The sequence below is a fragment of the Rhyacophila brunnea genome, unplaced genomic scaffold, assembly GCF_057557595.1.
Source record: "Rhyacophila brunnea isolate RB1 unplaced genomic scaffold, BYU_Rbru_1.0 scaffold_2, whole genome shotgun sequence".
Taxonomy (NCBI): domain Eukaryota; kingdom Metazoa; phylum Arthropoda; class Insecta; order Trichoptera; family Rhyacophilidae; genus Rhyacophila; species Rhyacophila brunnea.
In genome coordinates this window covers 15893534-15916238 of record NW_028232859.1, presented here as the reverse complement: position 1 = coordinate 15916238, position 22705 = coordinate 15893534, and the positions used below count along the sequence as shown (strand labels likewise).

Sequence of the window (22705 nt, the reverse complement as noted above, 5' to 3'; positions counted from 1 at the left end):
TTCGTAATTGACTCACAATTTGTATTTTTTATGCTATCCATGTTTTATGATGACTGTATATATTATAATCTCAATGTGCATTCTTTAATAGTATATAAATCGCTGCCTGATTTCCAGGTTGTCATATATTATGTAAAATTCTCAGGAAAGCAATTTGAAAGTTCACATTGAAATAATAGCACAACCAATATATATTATATATATTAAAAACTGTATTCTGCATATAATAAAATAACTTAATGTCGACATTATCGACAAATCCGTTCATAATTTTTATATTCTGACTAATAGGTTAAACAGAGTTCAGTAAATAAAACAAAATGTCATTAAAAAGTTAATTTCCTTAAAAATGTGATATATAACAACCTAATCAGACATCGAAATACTTAAATAATTAGGTACTAAATTATCAATTTTGTAATGTGAAGTGAAAGTTTATAATAATGCATATGTACCTACCTACCACGTATTTTTCTACGCGTGTTTGAAAATACTAATTTCAAAGTACATACACATGGAAAATCACATGGAATTATAAAAAAATAATTACAAGATTAAATACCTACAACGTTTTTAAATTTTCTGTGGAATCATATAAACTTGACTTGACTAGCTTAAACGATCAAAATAAATTGTACTTGATAGAAAAACTGAATAATGAAATGTCATTACATATTGATTTCCATAGTAACGCACGTATATATTATTAAATAATTTAGTTGCTAGTACTCCCTAGCAACCAATAATGGTATCGAAATAACTTTTCATACAAAACAGAATAAACTGAAAATGAATTCAATTATATTTAAAGATGGCTAAAAGTATTAAAAAATGCATTGGCATCGTGTTCTGATATATTCTAAAAGTTTCAAATGTCTAGCTAGTCGGAACGTTAGTTAAAATCGATAGCAAGATTTGTACTGGACAAACAGCCACCGGACAAATAAGAATACGACCTAAGAACAACGTTGTAATATATTTTATAATGTAAAATATATAAAGTATGAAATTCTTAATCTTCAACCCTATTGGTATTAGAGCACCGCCGTAGTTAAATATTATCATTTTAGACGACTAAATAAAATTATCAACATTCTGACCCTAGAAACAACAAAATCGTCAGAGCAATTGATATTTACGGCGTCATTATATCTTACTAAAGAATATTATTTGAAACACATATCGAAGATGTACCTATTGTCAACAGCGGAAGCGCTCACTTTAATAACGCTTAAGGGCGAGAAGTGAAATCGATGGATTGAGAGTCCCATCCCATCCCAAGACCTGGATGTGCCCGGCGATTGCTGGCACGTGATTGATCGCATCCCTCTTCAAGAACTGTCACTCTTCATTGTCCGGATAGCGACGTTGGCGATGGTGAGGGATTTACATCGTACCTAAGCCCTCGCTTTAGGAGCTTACGTCTGACGGGTATCGATGGAGGAAGTTTTTTGTGAAATAAAACTTTTGTGAGGCAATTAGGAATAGATCATTTTGGAATTTCGCGATTCAAATGTATTATTTTTTTCTGAATAGGAAACAACATAATACATATAATACTTAGGGAAAGAAAAGCTAAGATACCTCAGGTTAAATTAAATAAAAAGATCTAGTGATAACTATATAAAAATGCTACGGAATACTTTACCAATTCCAAGAATCGTAAACGCAGAAGACAACTTACTTAGTTTTGTTTTTTCATAATAAGCAATGCAAACGTTATACTAAAAGTTACCTAGTTTTCAATCGATCTAAGCTTCGTACTTGACCATTATATAATATATTATTATCATCGTCATCGGCATTACAACCAAAGGTGGGTCTTGGCTTGAAACTTCCTACCGTTTGTCGCAAACTTTCACCACCCACCGTCATGTCTGCGTCTCTCTACATAATCCAATTCCTACACTCTAGATCTTCCGACCCTCTTTTCCCTTCTGGTCTGTTGAAGAGGAGCATGTAGGTGGGTGTATTCCGTTCTTGAGACATGGCTTTACCTATGGAATCGTCCCACTTTCACGGACGTAACATTGTACGATGGGACAATGCGTCTAAATCGTCCATTAATCTCTTTTTCGTTGCATTGGTCTATACTCTATTGAGTATTCTGAGTTTCAATGCGCTTTCTTTTGATTTCTTAACACTTTTGTTTTTACGGGAAGGGGTTCTAAGCCTCATTTCCAATATTCCTCATTATTGTCCAGGCTTACCTACAACATGGTGTAGAGCTAATTAAAATAGTGTCATCAGTTCATAGATACGTCGTAAGTCGTATTTATTTTAAATGCCTCATAAAATTATTCAGTTTCCCTTACAAAATTGTGAAATAATCGGTTACTGATTTAATAATTGTTCGATAGATGGAACTGTCCACTTTCAATATAAGTAAAATATATTATTTTACAATATTACATATTCATAAAATAATTTTATACAGAAACATTGGACTGTCAATAGCTTAATAAATTTATATTATGTATATATTTCACGTTAACGTGATAATTTAAAATAATAATTAATTAATTTGCACTATTATGGTACTTATATGGAAAGTATGATGCTCGTTGGTGTTCATTTTTTATGTGAACTATATATTATAATTGTTTGGTAAGGAGCAGTCCCCACTGGAGCATACGTAACGTACAAATACACGAAGGCTATTTTATTCTCAACTACACTGTCGCATAAAATAAAGGGCAACTGCATTACTCAGCGGACATACATATGTACATAACTAACGTAACGTTTCAAGACCACGTACGCGTAGGTATTATAATATCATCATGTCTCGTCGACTGGTACAAGACTTCGAGTTTAGTACAAGTCAATTGTTTTTGGTAGGTCAAGCGTGTCCATCAAAGACGAGGCCATTAGCGATCGACTCCACCGTTTATCTGGAGGTAAGTATTTACAATTTGCTTTAACCCTCAGTTATGCAGACAATGGAGTAAAAAAAGCATTCACTCGAACTATTTGAAAAGTTTTAAATCCTTGTGTAAAACAAATACCCATACCTACATATTAATGAACGATTGTTTTGTGTGTAATATTATATTAATTGCCTCTGATACATCCTTTTTATTCTTTCTTCTTTATTATTTTTAACTTGTTTTACACTACAACAGGCCACGATGACCGATGACAGTAAAATAGTGAAATAGTATTGGAGTAGTAGTTGTGAAGCAATCACATAAACACAGAAGCTATGAGAAAATTGCATAAAAGTATTGTAAACTTACCAGGAATCAGACCCCAGATGAGAGGTCAATCGCTTACGCACAGAATTACAAGAGTCGTTAATTCAGAAGTGAAAGAGGATGCACACGAATTATAATTTACAAATGTTAATTTATCCAGAATTTGTTAACGTGGTAGAGACAAGAGAGTGAGCTAATTTAATTTTGATAATTTAACACTATAAAAAAATCTATTTTTTGGAAGATAAGGAAATAAATCCTGTTCTTTTAATCTCGATAATAATCTGGTCCTATGCTGTGTATGCAACCCCCGATGGCAAGAGAAAAACTGGACGGCCGAAATTGAGATGGCTGGACTGTGCCACAAATGTTCGGCCAAAGTGACTGGAGAGTGTCGGCGCTGGATTGTCCAGGATGGAGGAAGTTTTTGAAGGAGGGTCAATACCCACCAAGGGTTGTAGTGAAATGATGAATATTCTAATCCATCCCGATGCCTCAGAGCTAGAGTGTTCGACCAATATGTCCCTTCAGTGAAGACATACGAAACGTAGAAATATAACTAGATAGTCAGCATAGTCCCCACACAAATTAAGAGTAGCACAGCGTGATCAGAAATGAAGACCATCCATTTCGTCCATTTACACGCCAGTAGACGAAATGGGGAAGAAAGTTTCTAGAATGGAGGAGGCCTCGAACGGAATATGTAAGTATTTGAAGAAGAATAAGATGGGTGGATGACATTAGAAGAGCCGCTAGACTGGGTTGAATGTGGAAGACACATAACCGGATGGAATGAAGAAGAATAATACAGTGTGCACAAGTATGTATGTGATTATTCATCGTAAATCATAGGTAGATGGAATAACCAATTGCCACATGTACAACGTTTTCATTCTGACGATCCTGCTTTACGGTAGTGAATCTTAGCACATTAGGAAAGAATGAGAAGAGATAATAAAGTTGGATCCGGCCCATCTTCAAGATAACCTCAACCTGCTAACTTGACTTGCCCTTTTTCAAGTCGACCGGATTCCGGCATCCAAAAGAATGCTTAATACCATACATAAGATATAAGCATGCGTCGGAGATTACTGGAGGCGTCACGTGGTGTCCATTTTCTTCACTTAGCGGATATGTCATATTAAGAAGAATAATTTGAAAATTCTTATGTCGTGTGTGCAGCCAGTAATATTACTTAGTTAATGTTTAAACTACATACCTATATGATATTTTTTAATATTCGGTTTGTCAATAAGTACGCACCTACTTATAAGTCAAGCTTGATTCGCTTACAGTTACTTATAGTTACAGTTAAGACATTTCGTTTAATTATAAATTCCTTTAGAATTTAGTGGCGCAACACGAACAGACAATACTCGTGTACAGGAAATATTATGTCAAACTTCACAGCGCTCCGTAGCTATTAGTGGTCAAATGTCGAGGAGATGAATCCTATCGTGTTCTAAAAATAGTTGAAAAGGAAATAGACCACCTGCCCGAAAGCTGAGATGAACTTCTTGAAAGCATCGGTGTTATTGTTGGAATACTCTGCCTACGATCTAAGTGCCCGGTTGGATAACGCGTTTCAAATCTAAAACTTCAACACTTCAGAAAATATGGACCTGTGGGTCTATTCTATGCTTATCGACCGCTAAAGTGATAAAGTGAAAAATATTATCAAACTTAGGGTAGGTTTGTATCAAAATATTAGCACTTATTGTAACAATTACACGAAGCCGGTTTTTATTGTTGCAATAAGTGCTATATTTTAACAGCACCTATCTTGCTGCTGTTAAAATATCGCACTTATTGCAACAATAAAAACCGGCTTCGTGTAATTGTTACAATAAGTGCTAATATTTTGATACAAACCTACCCAAGTTTGATACTATTTATCAATTTAGTGTTCGATAAGTATAGAATAGACCCAATGGAGGCATTATTTTTAGCATAAAATTTATGTAATGACCTTTATTTTATTCAAAGTGCAAAATACACATTTCTGCTTCACGGCAGGCGGGGCTCGAATTTCGCTTACCATGCATGAGTAAGATTACCATGTTGCATATATCGTATTGTCTGTTTGTATGCATGATATAAACATAAACCTATGGGAATGAACGAATCAAATCATCATACTAAAAAACATTGCACTGTGAGATCGTTTGAAGAGAGTTTGAAGAAGTAAAATTTTATGTAATCTTCTCTTGTGTCATATTCTATTGGAGCTTCGAATCTGCTTCTCGGCACAGTTCGGTGGAACTGCAGTCGTATTCACAAAATTCGGCGTCTTCCTCTGGCATGTCTTCCGTTGACTTCAATTAGATAATCTATGACCTGAGAAACACTGTACTTACATTTGTCCTCTTATAGTGTGACCCTGGTTCTGCAGATTTACAATTAGAACTTCTCAGTTTTTTCCCATTCGTTTGCAAACGTCATTATTATCAACGAGTCAGTCGAAGGTATTTTGTCACAACCCTTTGTAATACTTGTATACATTCATGTGTTATGGGAGGTGGTGTTTTAGGGAATGGGACAACTGGACGCCAGGACAATTGGACGCCGACGAATCTATCTACTACTTAGTAGTTTTAATTCATTTTACTCTAAACATAATGTTTTTTATTGCGGATTGAGAATTACCATGCCTAAGGTTTTACATAAAAATAAAAAAACTCTTTTTTCGCTGGAACTTAAACATATGCACGATTAAATCATTATTTACGTGTGCATATCTAAATTTTCACCAACTATTAAATCATAATATAATAATTTAAATATAAATAATAATATTAAATATATTTTTTAAAAGTACCTATAAGTACTTACCTAACGTTTATTTATTTTCGAATTGCATGGCGTCCAGTTGTCTCGGCGCTAAATCTTCCTAGACTCGGTGTTTTCGCCCCGCAACTTTGTGCCTATGCTTATCAAGACGTATTAATAAGCATGGGTAATGAATAGCTGAGCATGCATTTGATAAATATTTTGTTTTATCGCACCATTGTTCTTATCAATCTAATCGACTGGAATACAATGCATCTTTAACGCTCATTGTTTCCATCTTCATTCTAACGTATATTATTGTATATGTATCCACTTTTCTTATCAATGTCTAGGAATGCCATGCGTAATATTAATACTATTTGCTTTAATAGAATCAAAATAGCTTCTCAATTTAGTTTAAATTCAATCTTAAAGAAGGATGCGTCGACTGCATTCAATCACTGTATTAAACACAATTAACAAGTTATTGTCTAAATTTTAGAACAGACTCTGCTATATTTATATTATATTAATTACCTTCTAATAAAGTCAGTTTAGATAAATAATATAAATGGTGTTTATATTATGAAGTTGATCCCCCCGTTTCATAATAGTGGCATATTCATAATATGTGATTAAGATATTGGGTGGAGTTATAATGTAAGAAGAGCGACTGAGTAGATACACGTAATCTTGAGCACACTGTCCTCGTATTATTATATCTTTAATATATTATAGAGAGAGCTTTGTAAAACAAAAAAGAATTTATCTTGGTTTAGGAAGTTTGTGAAGAATAATTGGTTTATTCAAAAATCAGAATGCACTCTATACTATGCATTACCATAACTTCGACGTTTCGCTTATGACTGGCCACACTTAATAAGCAGGCATTTTTCCTTTTTTGATAAACTTTATTTGTTGATCATTAATTCCATTAAAATCATTCTCTGTTACGAGCATTAAAACGCAGCCTTGGAGTAGGACGATGTCTGTTCACACGTCTGAACTGGTAGAAAATCGGTTACAATTTAAAATTATGCAAATGTGTTTATTTTCGTGTAAATCGTGCGCGTATTTAGTTGGCTATTACTTAGATTGTTTTCCACCATATATGTAAGCATGACATGGCGTATAGAAATGACCAAATTTGACGCCATTGTTGTTGCAGACTACTAATGAATACGCTTCGGGGCTCTATGTTAGAACTTGCGAGTGCAAGCTTCCCGGTCGAGATGACGTCATATGACATCATTATGACGTACTACCGGAGTGATAATAGCATTCGAGAAAATAGCGAGTGGTCAGACAGCGGCGCTATTCATTGTCACCATACACATATAGGTGTATCATAATAAAATTTTCTATGGTTATTCTGTGCGCGGTCGGCATGCCTCGAGCGTGACGTCACAATTACGTCATCTCGTCTGGTGCCACACGAGACGAGAGTTAGGAAATCGCGGTGCTGTGACATGATCAGTGGCGGACTTAAAATAACAAATCAGGTAAGTATTACATTGTTGACGAAATTTGCGTCTAATTTTATGGCAAAAAGTCATTGTCATTTCTTAAGTGGCAATTGATGTACTGCGGCAAGAAAAAGAACTAACAAAAGTTGGTCATTCACAAAGAAAATGTGGTATTGAGAAGATTATTATAAATACAGAATGACCCGATAAAATGAAGAAGTATTCGTAGTCATAAGGCAATTTTCAATTGCAAAATTAGTAATATTGATATAGGTATAAAGTGTTACTAATTATCATGACGTTTCACCTTTGGTCAGTCCAACCCAAACTATCGAAATAGTGATCGTATTTGAAGGTTACAATATTTGCTATTGGAGGTAGTTTCTTTTCTTGCTTTAGTTGTGATAAGAATAATGTTCAAACTCTTCTTATGAATAATATCAGTTTTAGACTAGACTAAAACTGAAAATGCTATTCTTCATAGGTACTCAAATAGATGGTTCCGACATATTGATAACTTTTTTGGATAGTTTTCACATAAAAGTGATTTTTCTTCGACTTTTAAACGTTTTTTTTACAAAAAGAATAAGAAATTCGAAGAAGAAATAATTGATGATGTGTTTTATTATAGCTGTCAACATAAATAAATTAAATATCGTATGATCAGCAAACAACTTAGTTTTTAAAACCATTATAATGGAGTTCTACCACGTACATCCAGTTAAATCTTCGCACTACATGTGGCGCATTTTGCTTATTCCAGTTTCGCGGGTCTATTCTATACTTATCGACCGCTAAAGTGATAAATAAAGTGATAGATATTATCAAACTTAGTGTAGGTTTGTATCAAAGTGTATTTTAACAGCAGCAAGAGAGGTGCTGTTAAAATATAGCACTTATTGCAACAATTAGAACCAACTTATTGTAATTTTTATTGTAATTGTTACAATAAGTGCTAATACTTTGATACAAACCTACCCTAAGCTTGACAATATCTATCACTTTATCACTTAAGCGGTCGATAAGTATAGAATAGACCCACATGAAGAATGGATAATTATTATAATACTATCTTAGATTTTTTAAACAATATCGTAAATTCCTTAAGAGTACCTACCGCAAAAACAACTAATGTAAACAGTAAATATTGGGTTAGACAGCAATATAAAATAATCAATGACATCATGTAAATTTACATTTTCAACAAAGCTAGTTTCAAGTTGACTGACAATAGCGTCCCGTGGGGATAGGCATGTCATGCGTTGCATAGGGCCGGCGAATAGAGGAACGAATACAAATATTACACAACTTTTGAGAGCAGTGGCTGTTTTCCATGAAGCGGGCTATGCGGTCGCTTAATTAGAAAGTATCGACACCATAGTTAAAAAAAATAAGCATTAAAAATTCTGACAACATATTAACTATTGTTGTATTGTAAGCCAAACTTGTCAATGCCACAGACCTCCACGTACCTGAAACCACGCTGTTTGGGAGTAGGTTTCGTGGAAATTCTTAGTACGTTGTGTGCATGTATGTATGTAAATTTCAGATTTTTAAAGTTTTTAAGTAAAAAAAAATGCTGACAATTTGGAACTAAAAATAAAAGAGAATGGCATTTTGTCTGCTTAAGGGCGGCAATTTGCCTTATTACGTCACTGTTGGCTGATATCAGCTATATTCACAATATATTCACCATAGTTATAATTATTGAAATGCGTGGTCACGAATTTAGAGGCAAATAATTTGAATGTGCGAATTGTGAACAAATTATTGTTATATTATTATTCATGAGTGCGATCCTGTCTGTGTTTATTGAAGCGGCCATCTTGGGTAGCCTAGCGTGACGGACGAAGTCACCGACATAACAAACAGCTGATAAATCCGTAAATATACGAATAGATTATTATTACTTTATTGTTCCATATAGGTAGGCAATGTTGTTCTGCGAATAATATGAAAAGTGAGTAAAAATGGGCATGCATTGTGTGCAAGTTTTGAAACCCTGGCGATGTCTTTACCTACCAGAGGCACCTAGCGGAAAAATACGAAGCTTGCAATTTGAGACATTTTTGATAATTTACAATTTCAAATGTAATAATTAATAAATATGTATCTGAAAACATTAAAAAGAAAAATATTTTTTTATTTTAAGTCAATGATAAACTTAGTTACAATTAAAAAAAAATGTTTTATTATCTATCATATTTATTATTATTTATCATATTTTATGGTCAAAATTTAGTTTATTAAGTTTTCTATAATGCAATGAAGAGATTTTTGACTAATTCATAGTTTTAATATTTATTTCAAATAACATCGATTTTTATAAAAATATAAATGTGTATAACTTGAAATTCTACAACAATAATTGCAAAATACTAAGTGCTGTAAAAGATAAAAGAAACTTCTAAACCAACTTTATGTACATAGTATGTATTACCTCATTTAGATATTTTATAAATTTACCAAACTTTACTTTTTTTTTTTTAATTGAAAAATGAAATTTACTTATTCTACTAATGGCGTACACTGTCATCTATTATCGAGTAGATATACTACACACAAAGTTGTCGTTGACGTTGTAGCATTTAAGTTTGTTAAATTAAAAATAAAATATTGCTTAGTGATTTAAAATGTTAATTATTATAGGCATAAAAACATTGTCTTATAAATACATTATCTAAATACTTTTAATAAAAAAATGATTATATGAAAGCGATACGATTAACTACACTGCCACCTGTTATTAAGTATTCGTAGTTATTAGTGTGGTTACAAAGAGATACAACAGATTTCTGTTACAGCAATCATTGCAATAGGTACCAGCAATAATAAATAAATACATATTGTGACTAGGCGCTATCCAGTATGAAAAACATTTATTAATTTATTCTTGTATGGAAGTGTGACAAATCGTAAATGACGTAAATCATAGTTTTTGTCTCGTGTCTCATCTGAATAACGAACAGTTGGCCTGCGATAAAAGCACGCAAGTTGGTCGAAGGCATTAAAGACTCAGATAATAAATAAATACTTAAATAATAATAATATGTTATATTGGTATTGAAACTGTATATTGACTTCTAAAGACATTTTATCGTAAATAACTGTAGGTTGAATTTTAATCCCACGGGTCGACCTATAACCACGTAGGTTAGCTTTTCATAATATTATTCAAAGATTGGTAAGTTAAGTGTGTGTTTACACGCATATTAATAGCTGCACAAAAAGTTCTGAAAATGGTATCCCTAGTTCTAGTAGGTATTTCATACCATTTTGGTAACTAAAGAATATATAGTACCTATACACAGTATTTTCCGTGACGCAATGAAAATCTGCAAATATACACAGATATAATATATAAGTATATTTGAAAATTTAAATATCATGAAATTATGTTTAAAAAATGTAGTTTATGAGTAGGGAACATAAATATATTATTATTTTCGTTATTTCGATAAACGAATAAAGTATAGGTAAACTAAAGGGAACGACAACTATTTAGTCCTGAATGAATTTATTCATAAAACAATATCCTAGATGTACCTACTTAAGTAGATACCTATATTCAGAATATTTTGCCAACGTTTAATCTACTATTAGGCTACTAAGTAGAATATTACTGGTCATATCTTGATTTATCAGATAAGCAAAAATCTATGAAGTTGGCATACTTTGGCCACATGATGTGGTAGCCCGAGAAATATCAACTGCACCATTCGAAAGAATGATTCTGATAACCGAGTCCTTGGTAGAAGAACTTTCTGGTTCAAGAATTTCAGCGACTGATTTGAGCTCAGAACTCCATCTCTGCTTAGAGCAGCGACTGTCAGAAAGAATATGTACAAAATCATCGCATAACGGAAATGGTGCATTCATTCTTCCATTCATCCACATTCTTCCACTCAGAATGTATGGTCCATAGAGAAGGCTCACTGCAATCTAATGTCGGATTATATGATTATAATATCATTAATTTGCATATAAAAGTGGACAAGTTCCGTTTAAAATTTATTGAATGCATGTCTATGCATGAATTAAATAAATTTAAATAATATGTATACTGTAAACTGAACCTAATGGCTGATGTTACTACGAGCAGGGCAAAACAGTTTTACAGAACGTCAGCTGAATGCAGAGCTATTCTAACTCACATTTGAAATATTTTACAGAAGTGTTTTTTGAAACATCATAATATTTAAGTTATTTATTATTTATATAGACACATTTATGTATAATTACTTTCATCAATATTCCTACTAAAATATGATGTATCTAATATAAAATATACTGCATACATTTATCTACCTACATATGTAATAAATAATTGAAGTAAGTTGTTTCAAAGAACTCCCTTCTGAAATATTTTAAATGTGAGTTAGTTCTGTAATCAGCTGACGAGAATTTCTATTGGTGCGTTTGACGGTGTTTATATATTACGTAGGTATGTACCTAATAATTGAGTAGGTTAAAAGGAAAGGACCTTCTCTCCATCACTTACACATTGAGATTTAGATAATATGCGCATACAAATAATTACATAGTTCTGAGAGATTTCTAGGTAGGTTCATTAAACTATAAGTTATATTGTATTAATAGAGTCTGAGGTACCATGACGATGGATTAAGTTAAAAATAATATTGTTATTTAGTCTAATTTGAACATGTCATAGAGGTGTTAAAAATTGAATGAAATCCTTTTGCTTTTAACCTACTCGATTATCCGCGCATATAGTCACAATAAATTACACTACACAACAGTAATTGTGTATTTTTTTTTTCACCATAAATTTATTTATTTATTAGATAATATGGTTTGGAGTGTCACCTTAAGAATTTGGAACAGTTTACAGCCAATCGACTGACAGAGTTAGGTACCTACGACAATGAATTTTTCGTTTTATCCAACCTTGAATAACGCAACCATAAATAAACAAATAAATTGTAGAACCAATCGTGGATTTATTATTACCTGTATCATAGTTTTTCGTCTGCATTCAATAGTTCTCCTAGGCCAGGATTGGCGAACCTTTTTACGTACATGCGCCAAAAATTCCCAAATACTATTTTTCGACTGTCTGTGACGTGCCGAGCAGTTTATCATGGGGGAAAAATGAAAAAAAATAGCTTTTAAGAATTCCATTAAATACTTTAAAAATTACAAATAAACTCTTGAGATTCTATCTTACATCGGGTTTCTAACCGAAGGTACGAGGGTGGGTCAATAAGTCCTTAGAAAAGCCGACAGGTGGCGCGACTAGTACTGTAAGCGGTTTGTTTTCATGCAGCGGCACTACCGATTCAGTATGCTGCGAAGTTTCAATCAGATTGGTCGGGTTGTTGTGTGTTTCTCGTACATTTAAAAAAAAAATTTGCTTGTGGAAAATGGAAAAATGGAAAATGGAGAAAATTGAGTTTAGATCTGTTATTAAACATTTTAATATAAAAGGGTTAACAGCAAAGGAAATAAAAAATGAGTTGGATTTAGTTCACGGCATATCTGCTCCTTCACTTGCAACTATTTATAACTGGTTAAATGAATTTAAACGTGGTCGTACATCAACAAAGGATGAACCACGCTCAGGACGCCCTGTAGAGGTGACTACACCAGAAATGATCAATAAAATCCACGATATGGTGTTAAGTGACCGAAGATTAAAGTTGAGTGAGATAATTGAGGTTACAGGGATCTCAAAAGGTAGCGTCATTTCTATTTTACATGACAAATTGGGCATGAAAAATATTTCTGCAAGATGGGTGCCGCGTTTGCTCACAGTCGACAATAAACGCAATAGGGTGGTGGCCTCTAAAGCCCTGTTGTCGCTCATGCAACGCAATCCGGATGAATTTTTTCATCGCTTTGTGACTGTAGATGAAACATGGATACACCACTATACTCCCGAGACGAAAGAACAGTCAAAGCAGTGGATTGCGAAGGCAAACCATGTCCAAAGAAGGCGAAAACCGTAAAATCAGCTGGTAAGGTTATGGCTACTGTATTTTGGGATGCACGTGAAATTATTTTCGTTGACAATTTGGAAAAAGGAAAAACAATAACAGGGGATTATTATGCATCTTTATTGGACCAGCTAAAAAACAAAATTGAAGAAAAACGGCCTCATTTAAACAGGAAAAAAATCCTCTTTCATCAGGACAATGCCCGTGTTCACACATGTTTACGATCAATGGCTAAAATTGAAGAATTGAAGTTCGAATTGGTCGACCATCCACCGTATTCGCCAGATTTAGCCCCCAGTGACTTTTTCCTTTTCCCAAACTTAAAAAAATGGCTAAGTGGACAACGTTTTTTTTCAAATGAAGAAGTCATCGATCGGACAAATGCTTATTTTGAGGACCTTCCGAAAACTTATTTTTCTGACGGTTTAAAAAAAATTGAGAAACGTCTAACCAAGTGTATTGAGCTCCAAGGAGATTATGTTGAGAAATAAAAAAAAAATACAAAAATAAAAACTGTTTTAATGCTTTTTTCTAAGGAATTATTGACCCACCCTCGTATATCATTTATTCTTTGAATATTTTTTTCAATGTTTTCTAATTTTCAAAGAGATTGTGGGAGCATTTTAACCACGCTTCTTTCATATCATATTATTTCCCATCACTTTTGTTTAAGCATGCGCAGCAATAAAGTTACAATCTTAGTTGCTTAGTTTCATCACGTCTTCAAAAGATTTAAGACCGTCCTTTGAAGTGTTATGTAATGAAAGCGTAACAGTGAATGACCAACAAACTTTGTGAATAATAAAACATTTTTGTAAAAAAAAAAGTATTCTTTTCCACTTCAAAATAAAACATACGCGTGCCATAGGTTCACCATGTCTGTAATAGGCTAATTACTATTATCACGTTAAATTAATAATCATTATTAGTATCCATCTCATTATAATGGTAAATGTTCGATAAGTTGAGAAAAACAGGAATCTTTTACTAGGAAGTTCCTTCATACTTCGAAGTTTCTGAAAAGAATGTAATTGGTAAAATGATGTGAGTATTTATACTAGTTTAATGACTCACCCATAACGCTAAGGTCCTGAAGCGACGTGGTGTCATCCTGCTGAGTCTCTGTTAGCGTCTCCTCAGCAATTGAAGGTGCTGCCCAGCATCTGAGGGCGCCTCGGGGACCTCCAGCACCCCTTCCGGTGCGTGGACCACCGTTTTGGGCGCCACCAGAGTCCACGCGGACCCTCGGAAGAGTTGAGCCCATCTGTGAAAAGCATGGAAATATAATATTTAATTGCAAGCCTCTACAATGGTAATTACGGAAGGATACGTCACTTTTATTCAATAGGTACATAAGTGAAATATCATTTGAAAGGAAGGAACGGGGAAAGAAAATACCCTTATCTATATCTATAACGATGAGATATTTACGATGAGTTTACCTTTTTAATGCTTTTAAGTACCGTTACCATCGTAATAATTAATAATATATCGATAATACGCGTGAACCGTCGTATTATTGTAATCGTGATTGATTGATTAAAGACCCGGTTTGTTTTTTGTTGAAAAATCGCTCCTTTTATTCGTATAACTGAGAAGGAGGCGGTTGTATTTTGTATTTCGACCATACTAACACGAATAAGCGTTCTATTACGAATATAACTTCATAAGGCTTGTTTTTTTTCGTGGTGAGAGTATGTGTTGTAATCTCGAGCCCTTTGCAATGAGTTAGAAATCGATTCCATAACCGTGCATAATTATAATAGAAATAATTATGCTTTGTCGAATATTTGTAGAGAGCCGGACGTCAGTTAGTAATTAAGGTAATTAATATTCCTTGATTTAATACACAAAACCGATAGTCAATAATAACGCAATTTGATAAACATTTCATGTATGATGGATAGGAGGTTCGTAGCATAATTGGGTAATGCACAGATTGGCGCGACACCAATGGTTATACGGGTTCAAACCCGTCGAGTTTCGTATTTTTTTTCAAATATGAATTTTTCTAGTGGGTATAATTATATCTGAGGTGTTTTCAAATTATGTATGTTCAATATATGGAATGTTACATTTTCAAAATCTTGTTAATTATTCATTGAATAAAAGAAATGGATTATTAAGAATATGTATCTATCAGTCGAGAGGCCTCCGAGCTCTGCCTCGGATATATCCGAGATAGAAACTCCTGGTGAGCCTCTTGAAAATGCAGATGCGATATGCATGTTTTGCAGGGAAACTTATTCCACGGACCGACATGGTTAAATTTGGATTCAATGTCTTAGTTGTCACTTATAGGCCACACAGCGAATGCACATCGCGCGAAAAAAATGAATATGTGTGATTTTTGTTTAAATACCTAATTAAAAATGAGAAGATTACAAATTGTTTGATTGAATCTGTAATATTTAATGCTTAGTTACTAGTCCATACTGTCATCGACAAAAATATCTTGTAGATTTCGATGGGGGCCATATTACCCTCACATTTTTCAAAAATAGGAAAATTTGGTTTTTTAGAAATACATGTTTAATATAATTCAATTGTTTTCTTTTTGGTTCCATGTTTTAGCAGATACAAACTTAATAGTTTATCTTCACTTCAAGCAAAAGTTTAGAGCAGTTAGAATAAAAACTCGTATTTTATGAAGAAAAAACAAACTGGGGGGCCACGATACCACCTCTTCCTCTACCGAAATAAGTGCGTTTGATCGGATTCGACCGTACATGAAGTACCCATTATTAATTACGTACCTTCTAATCGAAATCGAGTATTCTGCCATTCACCGTAAAGTTACAGCCCTAGTGCGACAGTAGGTACGTATTAATTAGTGAAAACATTTAAAATGTAAATTATTTCATGTTCTGTCGCTAAATGTCCCTATTAGCACTTCTCAGAAAAATCCATATTATTTAATATAGTGCCACACTATTTGAATATTTAGATCAGTGTGGTGAAAATACAATGCTAGCATTGCCAGCAGTCAATACTATGTATTTTCCATATGCTTAATTCAATCAAATTTATCTCGGAATATTAAATTTGTAATAGTCGATTGTATGGGCCAAGCCAACCGTGCAACGAGATGATGTAAACATGCCCTCCAAGATCTATTACTATATTAGATATAAGTTATAAGATATGTATCTATCACCACTCATTTATTCACCATGTCTTTGTGAAGTTCTCTTGATGCGTGCTGATGGTATATGAACGATGCAGGTTCAAATGGCACGAAGAAAATTCATGCCTTGAGGTCCAATAAGCATGGCTTTGAAGTAGAGTCAAAGTATTTTCAAACTGAAATGTTTTCGATTAAATATCACATAATCACCAACAGTCTTTTCAGTGTAGTATGGAGGATAGGAAGACTTGTTTTCTAGACTGGTTAAAATGACAGATACGTGGATATATATCATGTTTTATACCGTCCTTATTTAAAATAATATACTAGGTTTTGGTTGTAAGAAAAGTTTAGATCTGGGACCAATGGACGTTAAAAAATGAGCTCTTTTACGACAGCGGCTAGAAAATTGTATGTATACTGGCTCTATTTAAATTTGAATTAAGTAAGTATCAACACATTAATGAAAGTAGGCCATACAATTAATAGCAATGAAAATATACATTAACAAATTTGTCCCGTTACACAACAAAAAAATTAAAATCAACTGTTATAAATAATTTATAATTTCAAGTGAGCCATGTAAGAATTATTAATTGCGGGTATTTTTATTAGTCCAGAATAAATTATTTTATTTAGCAATGAGCAAATCAGACCTCATACAACCCTATATTTTATTTATAACTCTATACTGTATGATAGTCTGATTTTACTAGGAGTGGTTCAAGGTTTCCATTCCACGAGAGTTCAACATACTTTTCTATACATTCTCTTCTTCAAATATCTAACGAAATACCCGTGTACACGGCGAGAGGCACTGGCATTTGACAGAATTTGAAGTAGGTATATAGAAGTCCCTACCTACTACATACCACCGAAAACTTGTATTCAATCGAATCTATCTATCATTGTTGTGATATGAAAGGTGTTTCTCACGACTTCAATCATTGGAATCTAATTCTAGACACGCCTTCGTGGATTAGCAGTCAAAGAATTCGACTGCTATAACATCACTGTTTTGCCTAGCTATATGATTCGTCTTCGATTCGTAAAGGTTTTGAAATGAGTACCTATGGATTAAATTGATAATAATCAAATTTATTCATACAAAAGATAACTGCTTCATGAACGATGGACCCATGGTCCCATATCCAGAAGCGGACCTCCAGGCTGGGATCTTTGGCAGGCCACCTTAATTATTGCTAAATTTAAGGGCATTTTTTTCCAAATGGTATGTCGCAAAGATTCTATGAGGTATAACTAAGTGTATTCCGTGTATTTTTAGCGTTTTTTTTGTATTCTTAAAGAAATCCACTTAAATTATTGAGTAGTCGGCACTCAGTATCATAATATAAAACACTGATTGCGATCCCCTTTTGAGGTAGCCGATTAATATGCGACCCCCCATCGCCTTATGCCTTTTCTCTCCCTGGCACTTCGCACTACAGTAAAATCAGTAAACTCAGTCAAAGCTTACTTTAGAGCGTGGCGACCTCAGTGTCGGGTAACTGCTCCTAGGACATTACCAGGCGTAAAAAATTGAACACTTGCTTCACATCAAACGCCTCGTGATACGCTCGATTAAGACCGAGTGTGGTGCGTGGCGGGTTTGGTTTGTAGGGCGTGTTTGTGATGTTATCAACCAGAAAACACACTAAAAATAATTATAAAATAAAATTCTACGCGTGAGTTATCATTATCATCACATCAACCACATATTTTAAAACATCATACCTGAAGTAAAATAGCACGCAGGCGACTTTTTTTTTTACTATCGGAGAAAATTCACGATGTGTGTTTTTCGCACTTAGCTCGTCGACCCGCCACGCTGGACCCTCTGGTAAGAGCTCTGTCAACCCACCCTTGTGGGGGGCTATGGATGGGCCTATATTAGGCAGTCTTCATTTGAGCAAATACTTATATAGGCAATCAAATAAAAAATACTTTTAATACATAATATACCTATATGATTAAAAAACCACTAACAATCTAACAACTAATCAACTAATATAATTAACATGGAGTGACGAATGGGACACACGTAATCTTTCCTGTCCAAGTGACAAGTGGTCAGTGAAGAGCAGAAAATAATGGAGGAATACTTGGAGGGAATCGGAGCCGTTCCAGTCGGTGGAAATCACAACCCTCAATAATGAAGAGAGAAGTTACATTTACGGGAAACTGAAATAAGTACATACTTGCTTTGTCTTTTCTTCATCATACTATGTATGCAAGCGATGCAATATAGTGTTCAAAGATCTATAAAAGATCATTAAAAATTTTGGCTGTTGATATTTTTATCAATTGAATGATATTGATATTACTAGCAGTTGACATTCATAACTACTTTCGTATGATACCTACTATGTCACTTGAACTAAAAATGGAAATGTTTTTAATATAAACGATCTCATATGTTTCTACTCTGTGAACAACTACCTACGTGTTAATAACGTCAAGTCAATTAATAGAGATAATAAAATGTGTTACATATTATGTTGATTTATTTATATAAAAATCTGAGTCGACAAGTAAGTAGGTAAGTAAGTAGAGTGAGGTGAATTGACAAGTCATTGTCTCGAAGTAACCATGAACTTGCGTCGTGCAGATTCTTTTGCATAACACAGTATCGCGACCGCGAATAAAATTTATTACAATCAATTTGTAAGCAATTTCATTGTCATCTACATACTCGCGCAGTGCCGGAGCTGAGGAGTGGGCAACGCGCGCGTTATCAGGGGGCGTTGACCACAATAAGGAAAATATTTAGTAGGTAGCGCTATATAGTGAGTACGTTCTTTTATATATTTTATGTAAACAATGTACTTATTGAAATAAATTATGACTCCGTCAATTCGTTATGTTAACATTACCTTTCTTATTCCTATATGAAGGCTGGAATATCGTGGATAATTCCTCTTTTATCGGTAACCATTCAAATTGAAAGAAATAATAACACAATTACAACTGAATATTATTAAATTTGTTTTTATTTTTCTTTTATTTATAGTAAGTAGTAAGTACGTCCGTTTTTCCACATTTATAAAATATCAATATCTATCGAATTAATGAGCAAACTTATATGACTTTCTTAGTCAATTGTTTTATTGACATTTTAGATATTGAATTTATTTTTAATATCACAGCTATTTTTTTATGTCAACCTAGTTACATCGTATAGGTATATTATTTATGTAGTTTCAACATTAAATTATTTAAAACCAATAAAGACATCTCATAAAATTCGTATTGAATCTAATTGGAACAGCAAACTAGCGCCACATGTTGTAGAATACGTAAAATTGTATCCACGGTGAAATGTTCAACGAAGAACTCATCATTTGATAAAATGTTATACGAACTCATGTTTCACGTACTGCGGCGCACGAATAAGTGTCCCGCGATGAACTGCATACGTACAACTTACATTTTACGGCGCCGTAAAAGAATATCGAGTAGATTCTAAGAGCTTCGAGAATATATAGATATTCTTTCTCGGCGCTACAAAAGAATATCAGTAATCTGACCAGTATTCGAAATTTTACCCTTCATAATCCGATTCTAGAACTTTTTCCGTTTGTCAGACGTGCCAATCGAATAAATCAAAAAGTCAACAATTAAACGTAATAGGATTTTTCTCTTTTTCCATCAATGCGAGGTATTTATTTGGGTACAACGTTTCCGTTTTTAAAAATTACGATAAAAATGATAACAAGTAGGTATCTATGATTTTTTTAAAAATTAAAATGCGTTTGAAGGACATAACGAAACCCTAAAATAAAGGACGAATGGTCACTATATAGTGATAAAGGAAGAGCGTTTTACATTTTGTTATCGCCTGAAGAGAACACCACCGGGACATCTAAATTTATTCAAATTCAAATACAGTTAAAATTAGACGTATCGTAACGTCGGCCAGCTCTGTGCAGAGCAATGAAATAAAATATTATGAAAACAATGATGATTTAAAATATTCTCACTTATATTACATGTTATTCGATTCTTATATAAAAATAATAAAAAAACTCTTATTATATAGGTATCATCAAAACTCGTCCTCCCACTTTGTTGATCATATTATATATTAATCAACAATATTATTATAAGCTATAATGTGTGTACTTAACAATGAAACGCAATAAAATATACGAGATTAAAAATGTATGCTCTCAAGAAAATTGTAGAACGACTATTATACGTTTTCTTATATGTAAAAATGATACCTACAAAAAGGATGGAACTAGGAAGATTACAAAGACATTGAACTACTAAATATAAGAAGGCTTTCTTTAACATCTGGGTGAAAACCTGGGGCAATTTTCTTGTATAAAAATATGGTAAGCTTAGCAACGAACAGGGTTTTTTTTAAATATACTTATTTACATTTCGTTTAATTGATAATGGACATGTTGGCTAATTTAAAAAAATGGTAAATAATTACGGACGTCTCATACACAAAAATAATGTTTTATTTCCTATTAAAAAAATCGGTGTGTGTACTTAAGTACGCGCGTTAGAAGTTATACTTCTTTGGCGTAACAAAACAAAAACAAAACTTGTGACAACCTAGATTCTTCGACTAGCTCTTAATTATCTTGTTAAATTACACACTCAAGAAAAAGGACCGCTTATTGGAACGCCGTTGGTTTATTTATATACACTTAAACTTTATATTACTAAATTATATAATGGTTTCTCGTTGTTTTTATTTTCAAAGTACCAAATATCCCTCTGACGTTTTTTGTTTACGTAAGGAATTGCAAATGGCCGACAATAATAAATTCGCTGCCTAGGCAACGGAACAATTCTAAACTATAATATTATACTGTATAATCGTAACGATTGCAGCATCATCCTGTGGCGTAAAGGTAGTGCGTTCGGGTGATAACCTAACAATCGGTGGTTCGAATCCAATTGAGTGCGTTTTTTTCATGTGATAAAATTAATTCTGTGTCACACGTCAAAAATACACTCTGATCTGATTTCCCAAACGCGCCTAAAGAAGTATAACTTAAAAAAAACGATGTCTTTATGGTATTAATATATTTTATCTTATCATGAAATGTGTTGTATGATGAGAAAAGACAGAACATCATAATGATATTGTATGTTTACAACTTTCCCATAGAATCAACATATCGTGCATGCTTAGCTTTGAAAGATACCTACCCCATTTTTTAAAAATTTTCGACGTTTAATGCGGCACGTGAATAGATTGCACAAACGAGAGATAATAACAACTTACCAGGTTAGTAGATTTATTAAATTTTATTTGCGGAGAATTATTGCTAAATATTAGCTTGTAGGACTATACAAAAATAGTATGTATTATTATTAATAAGTTTTAATCTAATCTAATAAATACCTTTACTAGTATCTAGTAATGTAGTTAATTGTAGCAGGTGCCAATGAGGTAATTTGAAAAATATAATATAAGAGGTAGTTACGCCCAAAGTCATTCGTTATCCATTACCATTAGCCTCAGATAACGCATTAAAATGTGAAAATTCTTTTGTAACAAAGAAATCGTGTGCGCAATTAATTTCTAATTATAATTACCAGATAAGCTTTCAGGCGGTCGTTGAACCGGTCAAGCCTAAAATCATTCATTTCTCTTCGTTTTCGGAAGAAGGTGGACAAAAAATGTATCAACTTGTGGGCACGGCATGGTAAAAAGTCATCCATCATGCTGCCTGATGATGCCTCTCATTCAAATTATGGCGGCAGACAATATTGCTACACTGTGTACATGTACAGTGTGATCACAAAATACGTAATCTACTGAAAAAATAACATAATAAAGTATATTTGTATGACAATAGAATCGACAATCCATTTTCACCGATTAGTTTTTTTTTTAACAAATAGCTTTTATATCAGACCAATTAATAACAATACAATAATATATAGGTAAATCATTCTACAATGGAACCATGAGCGATTCGCGTGTTTATTAGTATGTATGTTTTGTTTACAATGCATGTTCCAAGGCTAGCAATCGTTATATCAATTATACCAATCCAACTGTAAGTCGATTTTGCCATACGTAGAGTGATTTACCCATGCGCTGAAACGTTTTTGCGTGCGAGAACCAAACATGGACTTGTTTTATGTGTTCTGGAAAATAGTTGATAACGATTTTAAAAATGATTTTAAATTGAATTAAATTGGTAACTATAAAAAAATAAT

The 22705-nt window shown here is 33.3% G+C and overlaps 1 protein-coding gene across 2 annotated transcripts in view; it reads right to left on the bottom strand.

Moving 5' to 3' along the window:
• The window catches only part of raskol (Ras GTPase-activating protein raskol), a 287813-nt gene that overhangs the window by 226767 nt on the left and 38341 nt on the right, over positions 1–22705 (bottom strand). For both annotated transcript variants that reach the window (XM_085947503.1, XM_085947501.1), the window contains exon 3: positions 14464–14653. In XM_085947503.1, coding sequence (XP_085803629.1) covers positions 14464–14653 — 190 coding nt within the window. The remainder of the gene's footprint in view (positions 1–14463; positions 14654–22705) is intronic.